Raw genomic sequence first — 15236 nt, forward strand, 5'->3', positions numbered from 1 at the left:
CCATTACAGCTGGCTCATCGGTGAAAGTTCCGTCTATTCTCAGATATCTTTTGTTTTTCCTCCTCTTTCCATTCAGGGCATTAATTTTGCTCCATAGTTTACGTGAAGTGGTATTCGGGTTTATCTCGCCTGTAAATTTCTCCCAACTAGATTTTTTAGCTTCTTCTATGGCCGTTTTTGCTTCCCATCGTGCTTTTTGGAAATTTACCAGTGCTTCAGTCCTTCTTACATCATTCGCATCTAGCCGTCGTAGTGTACGTAGTGCTTTTCTTCTACATTTGATTGCCTTTTTCACGGTTTCGTTCCACCAAGGCACTGATTTCGGTCCGGGGAATCCACTGGTTCGCGGGATCGCTTTTTTGGCAGAGTCAATTATTAGCTTGTTGAAATCGATTAACGTGTAATTTTCCCTCAGTTCCAATTTGCCACTAATTTCTTGTTGGTATTTTTCCCAATTTGCCTCATCATAGCGCCATCGCGCTCTGGAGCAGACGGTCGGAGTTGATCGGTTAGTTATTAGTCGAATCGGAAAATGGTCACTTCCGTGGTTATCATCTTCAACCTGCCAGCTTAATCTTGATGAGATCTGCCAGGATATTAGCGAGAGGTCTATTGCTGTCGTAGTACCATCGGCAAAACTGATCCTGGTATGGCTGCCATCGTTAAGGATAACTAGTCCATGGTCTTCACTGAATTTTTCAATAGTTTTCCCTCTTTTATTTGAAGATTTGGATCCCCATATAGTGTTGGCAGCGTTAAAGTCACCCAATAGGATGACTGGTTCGGGTAGTTGACGAAGAAGTTCAAATAGCTCTTCTTCTAATTTATTGCAGGATTGATGTGGGGGAAGGTATATATTGGCTATAGTAGTTTTGGATCCAGTGTCTATTTGTACGGCTATCGTCTGTATTTCTGAGTCAATCCGCAATCGATTGTGGGGAATACCTTTTCGTATTCCTAGAGCTACACCACACACCTAGAAAAAAAATAGTGTAAATTTACGTCTCCTGACCATGACATATACGAGCATCAAAAATGACTTAGTTTTACGTTTGATTTTAATTTTACATGACGTTTAATTTCGTAAATCATGTAATTTTACTCCACATACAGCGTTTGTTCTGAATGGTAGGAAGTGTAATTTTATGTCATTGCGCATGTAAAGTATATGTTTCATGTAAAATTAAATGGAACACGGTAATGTTCTGTCATTTCGTTAATTACGGTTTGTTGAATTGTATCATGTTTGCAATTACGTCAACGATAAAATTCAGATTTTTTTGGTGTGCATGTTTGTAATTGTGTACTGGTCCTTAAGCAAGATAAATGTCATAGTTCTTAATAAAGGGGGCAGAATTTAATGGGGTCATGGTTTCTTGTAGGGCTAGTATATTGGGAGAGTATTGTTGTATCAGTAGTTGCAGTTCTGGTAGTCTGTGTCGTAGTCCGGCTATATTCCACTGAAGTGCGAATGTGTTATCAACAGAATTTTCACATCTTTTCCTTCCTCGATTATTGATTGGTGTGGCCATTGGTATGCCGCTGAATTTTCTTTTTGCCTTTCTTGGTGATAACGAGAGTTTCGGTTTCCGATTCGTCTGTTATGCTCATATAGTCGTTGTTCGTATCCGAGTTTATAGTCCCTGATGTTTCCATTATTGTGGTTTGCGCAGCAGTCAGCTGATTTTTATTTTCCTCAGTGTTTCCAGAGTCTCCGCCAGTCACCTTTTTCAAAGGCGGTTGCCGAAAATCAGATCCGTTTATTGTTTCAGGAGATACCTCTTTTGCCCGTTTGTTGCGATCCTTTTTCTTGTCTTGACTTCCTTCTTTCGTTTGACATTGGCAGTAGGTGCGTTTTTTCAGCTCGTTGAGTACTGCTGTTAGTTGGTTCTGTAGAGCAGCTAGTTCTACCTTAAGCCCAGCAATCTCCTTGTCCTTGCTGTCTAGTTGCACATTTAATCGTTTGCTAACGTTTGAATATGATTTTGCACTGTCGCGGCTGTCGTAAAGCTTTTTAGCTTCTGCGAAAGATAGGCCTTGATCAGTTTTCATCCTGACGATTTCATTCTCCCGTTGATAAATTGGGCAGTTACGATCGATCGGCTTATGGCCTTGCTTGCAATGGAGACAGTTAGAAGTTTCTTTGCATTCATCGCTTTTGTGTTCTTGAGCGGAGCAGTTTTGGCATCGAGGTAAGCTTTGGCAGCGAGCCTTCGTGTGTCCGTACTCCAGACAACCAAAACACAGCATCGGTGTGGGATAGTAACATCGCGTTGCTACTCTGAGCGCACCGAAGTAAATGTACTGTGGCCAGGTGGTTCCTTGTATCGTTAGTACCATTGAAGGTGTATTTATTCTAACCTTGTCAACCATTTTAGTAATCCGACGCACAGCAGTGACACCTTGTGAAGCTAGTTCAGCAAGAATCTCTTCCTGTGACATTTCGTTTACTTCCGGGCAATTTACTATGCATCTACTGTAGTTTAAATTGGGATGTAAAACAATTTCGACCAGTGTTCCATCAAACAATTTTTTCATTTCGATCAGTTTGGTAGCATGAATTTGTTTTCTCACCTTGATTATATATTTGCTGCCTTTTGCTTCAGTAGTGGCAGTGTAACAGTCTCCAATTAATGATTGAATAGACTTACCGACAGTGAAGGGGTGATTCTTCGGTAGAACTCCATCATTGGCGGCTTTGAGAGAAAGTACAATCACCTTCCCATGTTTTCCCTCCGGGTCCATCCATCTCGGGCAACCAGCACCATAATCATCCGGCGAGCGAGGTTGCCCGTACTCCGCGGACGAGGCCATTCGGCCTGGCAGCACTATTTATTTGGTCTAATCAGTAACGCACTACACCGACAGACTTACGCGGGAAATTTCAGTATCGAAGCGCACACAGACAGCAACAACAAATTTGTTTTACGATTTTGCACTACCGGCAGCACTAGAGCGCAGCAAAAAGCTTTTCTCGAAATATTAACTATGTATTCGTACTTTCCTCCTCAGTTCTCTTCACTATGCTGATTGTCACTACACCAAAATCGTATCGAGTTTGTAGTTTTATCTGCACTTCTTCACATTCACTTATTTGGCGGTTTTTTCTTATCCCGGCAGCGTCACTTTTTTCGCATTCACTTGTGTTAGCAGATTTTTGCCCTCCCGGCGGCGTCGCCCGCTTGAAAGCGGGTAGCGGAGGCTTTCCCGGTCTATGCCGGTTGTCACACTCGCGGGAACCGACTTGAAATCACTACAGCTTTACTGCACTTCACTTCCGAAAGAATATACTGTCCGACCGATTAAGATTGGTTTGCTCGTATAGGCTGATTCAAAGCGTCCGTTCAGCTCGCTATTCAAACAAACTCTGAATAATCATAGAAACAAACATGTAGTGGACCTATATATAAACTTTTCATTATTTTATTGTTCATTTGCTGCACCATTTTGACGGCTCTGTGCGGGATGGGCTGAAAATTTTCACTTTTCCGAGTCGTTTTCGAAAGATTTTTCAAAACACTATTTTTCCGTTGATGATGAATGTCCTACATATTCCAAAATTTAATACAACATTGGTACAAATATTTTCGACAAAATGCCGAAGAAATTAATTAAATCCATTCAGTACAACAAAAGATATAAGCGTTCAAAATCTTACATCATTTTTCTTCCGAAATTTTGAAAAGGGATCCCTATATTGAAAGGTAAGTCGTTAGTCACGACAAAAATTGTAAATGAAGCCATGCCATATAGCCTAAGTAACACTTTTAAATATGACGGCAAACAAACTGTTACAAATATTCTCATTTTGATCGTTATTTAAATGTTATCGGAGCTTGCTTGTATTGTTTCGTAATTTATAATTTTCTAGCATATCTTGAACGATTTGCATTTCCGCTGTAGTACAAAATTTCGTTTAATTCTTTATGATAGAATAGATATGCACAGGGTATGAAATAGCTGTGAAAGCTGAGACAGATGACTTGGCAAAATTACGCAAAAAGTTGAATACGGAAAAATCGCTCAAATCGTGTCGGAAGGGGGGTTGTGTAAGGTATTGGATACTATAATTTTTTTCGATGCAAAGATTCTTTGTCTTTTCAGTCAGGCGCCACATCGAAATCTTGTTTTGTGGTATACACCATAACTCAAGATCTACTGGACAAACGTTGAGACATTTGCACAGTTGTTTTTCACAGCATTTCACAAGTAATTAAGGGAGCTTTTATTTTTTGGTCGATTTTCGATTTTTTCGTAGTACTTTGAAACCAAAGTCCGATTATTGCTAAAACAACGATTAACATGTTATTGTAAAATAATACTATTGTGGCGTTTTCTCTCTTCCTAAATAGAAAGACGTACACCCGTTGTTGGTTAGACAGTGAATGTTTTATTCAATTACCTTGTCTACAATTCTTCCTACTGGAGGCGCTTGGAGTCAGTTATGTATATCTATTATGTAAAGAATGGTCAATGCAACGTAAGAGAGAATAACCTGAAAGAATGGGAGAGAATTCGGAGAAGGCAGTTTGCGCGGAATGTGCTTGGGAACTAAGAGTTGGAATATGAGCAGGACACGTTTTTGTCATGTCAGAATTCTTGAGACCTTTGGGTCTTTACCCCGCTTGCGCGTGCATTTGCATTTGACGCGTAAGCAGTTCAATATTGTGGGAATGAATTATTTTCTCACAGCGTGGTTCAGCTAGTGAGGTCTTTCAGGATGTATGGTTGCTGTGGGTTCGGGAATATGTGCTGTGCACATATCACACCATCCCCCTAAAGGAATTTGTTCGTAGAACAAAGAATGTTCATAACTTAACTCCAGGTGCCTCTCACAAAATTTATTATGTCTCGGTTAGTTGGGTACAGAGTTTAACCTTTGGTTTGTTGAAAGTTCTATTGTAGCATTATAATTTATTTGTCGTTCGATCACTGTTATCTGTAACGAATTTAAGGCTTAAGGTTTTCACTGTATTTTTACAAGTCGTCTGATGCTCCATCCCCCTTAAAGGAAAATTTTAGCTTTTAAATTTTAAAAGTCGGGATTTATGTACTTCGGAACATTTGTTTTGACTATTGATAATTGTGGCATTTGATATAGTTGTACTTATAACTTTATATGGACCTGAATTAACCGGATCAAGTTTAGTTCTATTCTCTTGTGCCAAATATACTATATCATTTATCTTTATATCAGTTGATTGAACATTTTTGTTTAAATTGCGAGTTCTGTTTTCTTTTACTTTTTTGATTGCATCTAATACTTGTGCATGCGCTACTTGTAATCGATAATTCATTTCATTTTTGTAGGATTCATAGTTATATAATGGAGCTATTTCTGTCGATATTGATTCAAAAATATTGACTTTACGGGCGAAAACTAGTTCGAATGGCGTGTAATTGTGATCAAGATTAGGAGTTGTATTATAGCAAAAACTGTAGTAAGGTATCCAGTTATCCCAATCATTAGTCCTATCGTTGCAGAAGTTTCGTAGGTATTCGTTCAAACACCTATGATTCCTCTCTAACGCTCCTATTGTTTGTGGATGGTAGGCGGCCGAGCAAGTATGTGTTATTTTTAGCATGTTGCAAACTTCATCAAAGATCGCTTTGAATTCTGTGCCTTGATCTGTTTTAATTTTAGGTATCGGTCCAAATATTAATATACATTGTTCAACTAAAGCTTTTGCCATAGTTGTTGCTGCTTTGTCTGGAACGGGTGCTAGTATGATAAATTTAGTAAAGTCGCATTGCATTGATACTGCGTAGCGATTTCCATTTACTGAAAGTGGAAATGGTCCGATAGTATCAAACGATACTACTTCGAATGGTTTTGTTGGTGTTGTTGTTATTACAGTATGTGTTTTTATTTGTGGAAAGTGTTTGTTCCTTTTACAGAGTTCACAAGTTCCAACATAGTTTATTATTGATTGTTTCATGTTTTGCCAGTAAAAAATTGGTCTTAATTTTTTATAAAGTCGATTTATTCCTAAATGTCCCCCTAGGGGAGTGTTATGGTACTGATAAAGAATCTGATTTATTTCACTACCAGTTTCAATAGTTTTAGGCTTTTCGAATAATAATATGGCAACATTCCTAAGAATTTTGTTACCTATTTCCTTAAATAACTTTACGTCGACGTATTTAAAAATCACATCATTTGTTGCAATAGCGAAATGTTTGCCATTTTTTGAGCTAAATCTAATAGCATTTCTTGCATTTCGCCTCGTGGGACGATTTTTAGGGATCCCTTTATCGATAATTTTAAATGCTCTTTTTAGCATGGGCATTAAATTTAAATCGAGATCTAGCGCTAGAACTAGACTCTTTGAATAATTTTTGTTGAATAATAGTAGATTAATTGTATTTGTTATTTGATTAAATGAGAAGCTTAGCTTAGGTAAATCAAAGGTTTCTAAACTATTCATGGCGTCATACACACGAAATTGATCAGATTTCGGTGGAGCGGGTTGAACGATTTGTGGGGTCATTTTGTTTTTGGTCATTGACCTGGTAATTATGTACATATTTTTTAGCTCATGTATATCAACGTTCACTCTTGAAAGTGCATCCGATACAACGTTGCTCTTTCCTTTTATAAATTGTACTGTGAAGTCATACTCTTCCAAGTCTAGTCGCATTTGCGTAAGCTTGGATGATGGATCCTTCATAGTAAATAAATAAACGAGCGGTCTATGGTCGGTTTTTATGATAAATTTTCTCCCATACACATATGGTCGAAAGTATTTAATTGCCCAATGGATTGCGGCTAGTTCACGCTCGATTGTTGATTTGTTCGCTTCACCCTTTGTGAACGTTCGGCTCGCAAACGCCACAGGTAAGTCGACATCATCATACTCTTGAGCTAATACTGCTCCGCAAGCCAATTTGGAGGCATCAGTCGTAATAATGAATTCTCTCTTAAAATTTGGGAATTTTAGGATTCGAGGTAACAGTAGTTGTCGTTTGAGTGTGAGAAATGCTTCTTGACAAATTTCGTTCCAGATAAATTTTGTATCTTTCCTGGTAAGTTGATTAAGCGGATGTGAAATTTCTGCGAAATTTGGAATGAAACGCCTGTAGTAGTTGCAAAATGCAACGAACCTTCGCGTTTCGTCAGCATTTTTCGGAAATGGATAGTTTTTTATAACTGAGTACTTTGCCTTATCAGGTTGTACTCCTTCGTGTGAGACATGATGTCCGAGAAATGTTACTTCCGTTTTGAAGAAACAACATTTCTTCGGGTTTAGCTTTAAATTGCAATTTCTCATGCGCTCAAAAACATTTGATAGGTTCTTCAGATGGTGGCTAAGTGAACATCCGATGACTATTACGTCATCTACGTATAGGAATGCGCATTCAGGTGGTAGGCCACTAAGCGCCAGCGTCATCATTCGCTGAAAACTATTAGGGCTAATGTTTAACCCGAACGGTAGTCTATTGAATTCAAAGTGACCATTACCTGCGGTAAATGCAGTAAATTTTTTACAATGTTCTTGTAGCGGGATTTGATGAAATCCAGACATTAGGTCAAGCGTGGAGAAGTATTTCGCCCTGCCTAATTGGTCTAGTATTTCATCAATCCTGGGCAATGGGAACTTATCTGGTATGATTTTCTTATTCAGTTGTCTAAAATCGACAACTAGTCTCCACTTTTTATCATTAGAATTAGTTTTCTTGGGGACAAGAAGAATGGGAGAATTGTACGGCGATGTTGAGTTCTGAATAATGTTTTGATCTAGCATATTTCTTACTTGTAGATCAATTTCCAGTTTTTGTGACTCTGGAGTTCTGTAATTTTTAATGTAAACAGGAGATTTGTCATTTAACAAAATTTCTTGTTTATAGAAATTATTCGTGGATAGGTTATCGTCTTCTAACGCGAATATGTCACTATATTGCCTACAAAGACGTTCAAGGCCAGATCTGATTATTGGGTCGATATTGTTTAGTTGAAGTTCGCGAACTAATCGTTCGTTCCTTGTATGGTTTCCATTTTGTAGAATAGTTCGACTATGGAAACAAAAATTTCGTAGAGGTGTCATAGTCGGTATGAAATTTTCTGGGATGAGTATATTTTCGTTTGTTGTGTTTATGAACTTTACAAACTTGTTTTCATTATTAATAATGCAGTTTGCATACACTAATCCTGGAGTTAGCTCGTTTGATATGGTAACCATATCTTCTGGTAGATAAGGTAGGTTTAGATTTTTAATTATTTCACGTCGTGGAGGTATGATTTGCTTGGTGCGTGATTTTTCGTAAATTGGTATAGTAATGCGGGTGTTAAAAGCATTCATTATCAGGATCCAGGTATTATAATCGATACAACACTTATAAGAGGTAAAGAAATCCCTTCCTAAAATACCGTCGGTGGGAATTGGAAAGTTGTCGCTTACCATATAAAATTTGTGTTGAAGCGAAAACTCATCTATTAACAGATTAGTGGTGAGTCTTCCATAAGTGGTTATGGTACCGTTGCCTATTCCGGAAATAGTGCATGTGTCATTAGGGTTATAGTTTTGCTGATATTTTAATTTTGAGGATTTTATAACTGAAATATCTGAACCACAATCTATTATAAAACTACTACTTGGTTAGCCTCAAAAAGGTTTTGGAGACGCTTCGCAAATACAATTTTAAAATACAACTCGACAAATGCGAATTCCTCCAAAAGGAAGTAGCATTTCTCGGACACGTTGTCACCCCTGATGGAGTGAAACCCAATCCGGAAAAAATAAGCGCAATAAAAAATTGGCCATTACCCAAAGATGAAACAGAGCTAAGAGGATTCTTAGGAGTAGTTGGTTATTATCGCAAGTTCATTAAGGACCCTATGTATATATATATATATATATATATATATATATATATATATATATATATATATATATATATATATATATATATATATATATATATATATATATATATATATATATATATATATATATATATATATATATATATATATATATATATATATATATATATATATATATATATATATATATATATATATATATATATATATATATATATATATATATATATATATATATATATATATAAGATAACACCTTCGGTTCTTCCGAGTTCTTTTTAAAAACGCTGCTCACAACTGACTGACTTTATTGTTCATGAATTGATTACTTGAAACCTATTAAAATAACCCTAAACTCCTAACGCAACACTTCCCAAAGTGCGCGTGGTTGCTAACGTCGTCGTAGTCGTCGTCTCATGCTGAGCCGGCAGGCCGGTTGTCGTCATCCATGGCCTCGATAAATCTGCTAGCAATGAAGTTTTGTTCCGTGGTTCGCGTGGCTGAATAATTTGGATTTCGTCGTTAACTGCTTCCCCCTCAAGATTGGATCGTCTCGATGCAGTTTCGTTGAGATTAATTTTCTCCGGATTGTTTGTTTGTTGCTGTTCCAGGTTGATGGTTACGTTGGTTTTGTAGAGTTTTGTTCGTTGCTTGTTCCAACTATAGACTGCTATGCAGATGCCTAAAATGATGGAAAATAACCCCAAACTAGCAGATGTTTGGAGGGAATGTCGGTATTTGATAAACTGGAGTTGCTCTCGGTTTTTGAAGTGCAACTTCTTCAATTCCTGTAGGTCCATTTCTATTTCGAAATTGTCTTGTTCGATTTTGACTCCATCTATAGGTATCATTGTTGGCAATGCTTTCGTGGAGAATGCGTAGGTGCTAAAGTTTTTTGCGTCTAGAGAGATTGTGCAGTTCGAATAGAAAATCAGTATTGCTCCGGAGAGCTTTCTGTTATTCTGCACACAATTAGATGACAGGGTGACTGACGTATTTTTGATAATAACGTAATTGTCGGTCAGTCGCATCATACTGGTCGAATTCCGGTAATTCGAAAAAGGACATTTTCCCGGTAAACCGCGTATGATTTTGGAAAAACATTGGTCATCAGAGATAGTTTGTTTTCGTCGCAAATTGTATCTTCTCCGATTTGTTGACAATCATCCGTAAGAAAATAGGTGAGATTTCTGTAAATAGCCGCTTGATGCCACGGTAGTTTAATGATTCGGCCATTGGTTGGAAGTGGTTCTAATAAGAGATTGCTGAACGAGTACGGTAAGACTTGCGGAATGCCGATGATGAAGTAGAGGATTGGTCCTTTAAAGATGGTTCGCACGTCGAGATAATCGTAGGCTTGGTCTGGGTGAAGAATGGTTATATTCTGCTCTTCTAATCTATCTAAAATGAATTTCAATTCTTCTGATTCTAAAAAGTTCTTTGATATTACATTAATTTTCGCAAGTTGTATAACTTCGAAGATGGAATCAAAATGTTTTTGTATAAGTTCAATGTGGTATGAGATCTTGAATGCTTGTCTTATTGCCGTGATGTTTTGATTTATAAAATTATTGATAATTAACGATTGCCTAGCTGCTATTAGCTGTTGTTTAATTATTTTTTGCTCGGTGTTAACAGAATCTATAATTTTATTAATACGTTTTTCTATGTGTTTGTTCAATGTTACTTGGATGTTGTTTTGTTTAACAAGATCTTGGTTACTTTCTCTCAGCTCTTTAATGTCGCTATTGATTTCGATAAGGTCATTCTCATCTAGATTTCCTGATACTGCTTTGATAGCTGTTCCTAACAGATTAAATGCTCCTCTCTTCTGTCTGATTAATTTACTTGGCAATATTTTCTTGTATGATTTTTTTACATCTATTAACTTTGATTTCAGCATATACGTCAGGTCTGTGTAGTCAGTGAAAACTCTAAGTCCTGCGAGTAATAGTTCGATGTTGTCTAATAGTGGTTTGTACTTGTCAAGGTCGACGACGTGGTAAACACGATGTCGTCCTGTTTTTATGAGTGTATTGCCTGTCTGGAGAGTCAATAGTCCGGGATTTCTCGTGAGGTCGTAAAGTTGTATGTTTTGTGAAGTCGTTGTCACAATAGTCAGGGTGATTAGGGTCATAAGGTGAGTCAACATTCTGTAATTTATTAAGAGAAAAGAATTTTGTGTGAACTCAAATGCGCCGAATATTTTCTTTATGCAGCTCTCGGCCAGAGTGGTCCTCAAAGGTTTTTCCCTTATCTTGGACTACTGTGACTGGGAGAAATCGTTCCTGTCCCTTATTTCTCATACCTAGTACTTTATTGTACACGGTTGCATCCTCTGGTATGATTGGTGGATCCTCTCTCCCCCTATAATGGTAGCCCAAATTTTTCGATTTTGTTTTCTTTGACTGTTTAACTACTTCGTCAAAAAATTTATTTCTATTTTCCAACATTTTGTGAATATCCAAAGGCCTTTCCTCTCCATCCTGTATTCCGTAAAAGATTTCTCTTGGCTTTAATTTCGTTGCGGAATGCACAGTGTTGTTATACGACGTGCATGCAATTCTGAAAATTTCTTTATCGGTTAGGTCAGGATATTCCGGTTTAATGCATCGGAAAATTTCACCCAAGGTTGAGTGAAACCATTCGACTGTTCCATTACTAGAACTGTGGTTTGGAGGGGTGAAATGAATTTGGATATTTAAATTTTCGAAAAGCGATCTGACTTCGATGGATTTCATCGAAGGTTCATTATCTGAGATCATTAAATTTGGGGTACCATAAATGGAAAAATATTTCGTTAGTCCGCTCCTCACGTCGTTGATGTTGCGAGATTTGATGGGTACGATTACAGTGAATCGCGAAAATTTGTCTATGAATGAAAGAAATATGTTAGGCTGTTTAACGAAAATGTCTAAATGTACTATTTCTAGGGACTTTTTCGGATTTGGTGTTGATCCTAATTTTATTTTGTATGGATGACGTTCATACTTGTTTTTGTTGCAGATACGACAGAGCCTAACAAATTGTCGAATCTTGCATTTCATCGCAGGGAAAAAATAACGGTTAGCGATTTGTTTGTTATTTACCCAGATGCCTCGGTGGCTACTAGAATGTGTCTGTTCGATAATTAGGTTTTGGTCTTCTGCTGTTTGAAAATCGATTAAAAATTTCTGGGAGAAGAATATCTTGAACGGTTTGCCTCGGCTGAAGTAATTTTTGTAAACTATTTGAATTGTTTGCATCAAGTTTTCGGGACAAAAGATACAGTTAGATCTTTTTAGATCCATTTTTTCTTTAAACATTTTGATGAGGTATGGAACTCCGAATGTGATTTTCGTAATAGTTCTTCTGAACATTCGAGGGAATATTTCCTCATATTGCTCATCTTAGTTATCGCCAGTTTTCAGAATAATTTGAATGCTGAAACTATTGATGGGTAATTTGGTGCAAGGTATGTAAGCTGAATCATCTGTGTCAGTGGAATGTACCTTTGCATCGTCCGAAGAAACGTCGTGTTGGGAATCAGATGAGGTATCAGTTTCAGCGTCGTTAGCGTTCAATTCTTCTCGTACTCTCGAGAGACTGTCGGCTACAATATTTTGTTTTCCTGGCCTGTATTTGATTTCAAAATCAAATTCACCCAGGGAAAGACCCCAATGAATTAATTGGTTACTGGTATCTTTAAAATTCAAGCCAAAAGTTAGCGGTTTATGATCAGTGTAGAGAACAAACTTTCGGCCATAGAGGCACAGACAAACAGACGCAACAGCTCGAAGAAAATTCTAAAAAAATCATCGCCCACGGTATACTAGCGACATCTGTTGAACACATTGCACAAAATGTGATTCTGGCAACCATGGGACAACATTTTTTTCAATGGAAGTACTGGCAACAATGCCCACACCGCTTGTCAATTGCAAGATAGTAGATGAAAGGTAGGAGCACAGACAAACAGATGTAACACGAGATGAATTTTCATCGCCCACAGAAAAAACGGTCGATTTAAATTATGAAAAATCCGCCATTTCACCGAGCGTGGCGCTTGTGAAGCGATTTTGACACATAGCCATAATGTGTAACGTCGTTATCGCAAGCACCCGAAAACCAAGATGAAGGAAAAGAAAGGTGGGAACATTTGTCACTTTTAAGTGTATTAGTTTTATACATGTCAAATGGAACAAAGTGTCCGCGACCCATAAAATAAGTTAACATCGTAAACTAGACACCCAGATGGTGCTAGTTACTGACGAGATGAATTCGAAACACAAAAAATAAAACTTAATTTAAGTTAGGTTTTGTGCCTTTAACGCGCAAAGTGGTTTAATCCAATTTTCCCTTATGGGAATTAATATTGCATAATGCAAGGCGTTTGGCTCCCGAGCCATAAGACAAGAGTTCGTTTTCGTTTTCTCGTCAGCAAACCTGAGCCTCTGTGCTTGCTTCCCGGGACATCACTCGGGACAAGTCAGTTGCTTTGAACGTTCACATGTGTCGTGTGAACTGTTTGGAATTTTTTTGTGTCTAACTAGTGCTAATTTGGGTACTAGTTTAGATACATCGTCTAACTAGACACCCAGATGGTGCTAGTTATTGACGAGATGAATTCGAAACACAAAAAATAAAACTTAATAAACATAAAGATCCGAACGAGCGTCCTGATTCTTTAGCGCACGATGAAAAGAGAGAAAAGGCCGAACTTCACCACGGATCTTCCGATTCGAACACTTAGGGACACTTTAAAATATAAAAATAATTATGACTGAACCGAATCAAAACCTCTGGCAACAGAAGAGCCCACTACCGTTTGTTTATGTTTTCCGTTTGTTTTATCGGTTTTATCGAAGAAATATGGCAATAGTACTTATACTTGGAACAATGTGACATCTTGTATCGTCTTGCCCGAAAACATAACCGCCATTTTCATTTTATGCAAACCAAAACAAACAAAATGGTCCAGAAATGTGAAATGCATTCCTGTCGAAGTGTTCAAGGCAAGAATTGTTCAAAATTATTTCGTATTTTCCTGCACGACGCTGATCGGTGAGCAGATACATTTTAGGATCTTGCCAATTTAACTGATTCGGCGTAACGAATCTAACCGGATGCATGCAATGGATTCGAATTTGTCGATCCGCGGAACTGACGGAAAAATTCAACTTTGGCATGGTGCAGGAGTTACGAAAACTGAAGATACGCTTAGACCATATTCAATCTAGATATATTTAATGATCCGTCGCAACCCAACTACATCGCCGAAAGGGTCATTTTCAGGACCAAAAGAATTAAATTATATTTCCCTACGGCGATTGCTCATTACCATCCAAGACGAAGCACCCACTGAACAATTGGAGACCCAGCCAATTTTCAAGCGAATGAGCTTTCTACCAACCGGAACGTTCTCCAAGTTGTAACAAAATTAAACTCTTCCATAGCCTACATAATGAGTTTTCACCTACAGAAAGCGTTAAAAATGAAATCGTTGATGCGAATTGATCCTGATATTGGCAAGGAAATTTTAGGGGTTGTATCTCCGTGATCTTGATCCAATGATGACCTCGATAGCACAGCCGACTCTTTATAAATATGCTACATAGCCTTGTTCTTATAGTAAAAGTAAACGCTAGCATGGAAAATAAAATAAAAAGTACAAGATGTCTCCGGCATTCCAAATGAGCGACGGCAAAGAAGAGTAAATAGAGACAAAAATCAATCATACGACCAATTGACGACAAAAATTCTTTTCTTCACACGAAAAGAAAAACAATTTTGTTGTTGCTTAATTTCCCGTAACAATAAATGGTTGTGTTGGGTTTTAAAAATGAAGTCGTAGCTCTGCATTCTTTAAATTTGTCAATTGCAATAATTATGCCATGGAAAATTTAAGTACGTGACATAGGCGATTTTTCTATTTCGTTCTTCAAATATAGCAACTGCAACAATGCTCCTACCACAGACAAACAGACGCAACAGCTCGAAGAAAATTCTAAAAAAATCATCGCCCACGGTATACTAGCGAGATCTGTTGAACACATTGCACAAAATGTGATTCTGGCAACCATGGGACAACATTTTTTTCAATGGAAGTACTGGCAACAATGCCCACACCGCTTGTCAATTGCAAGATAGTAGATGAAAGGTAGGAGCATTGTTGCAGTTGCTATATTTGAAGAACGAAATAGAAAAATCGCCTATGTCACGTACTTAAATTTTCCATTGCATAATTATTGCAATTGACAAATTTAAAGAATGCAGAGCTACGACTTCATTTTTAAAACCCAACACAACCATTTATTGTTACGGGAAATTAAGCAACAACAAAATTGTTTTTCTTTTCGTGTGAAGAAAACAATTTTTGTCGTCAATTGGTCGTATGATTGATTTTTGTCTCTATTTACTCTTCTTTGCCGTC

The 15236-nt window shown here is 37.5% G+C and overlaps 1 protein-coding gene across 1 annotated transcript; it reads right to left on the bottom strand.

Moving 5' to 3' along the window:
- Positions 1-1512: 1512 nt before the first annotated feature.
- Positions 1513-2814, bottom strand: LOC131696313 (uncharacterized). Its single transcript, XM_058984860.1, has one exon. The coding sequence runs from the start codon at positions 2812-2814 to the stop codon at positions 1513-1515; it is 1302 nt and encodes a 433-aa protein (XP_058840843.1).
- Positions 2815-15236: the final 12422 nt, after the last annotated feature.

The sequence above is a fragment of the Topomyia yanbarensis genome, chromosome 1 (assembly GCF_030247195.1).
Source record: "Topomyia yanbarensis strain Yona2022 chromosome 1, ASM3024719v1, whole genome shotgun sequence".
Lineage (NCBI taxonomy): Eukaryota > Metazoa > Arthropoda > Insecta > Diptera > Culicidae > Topomyia > Topomyia yanbarensis.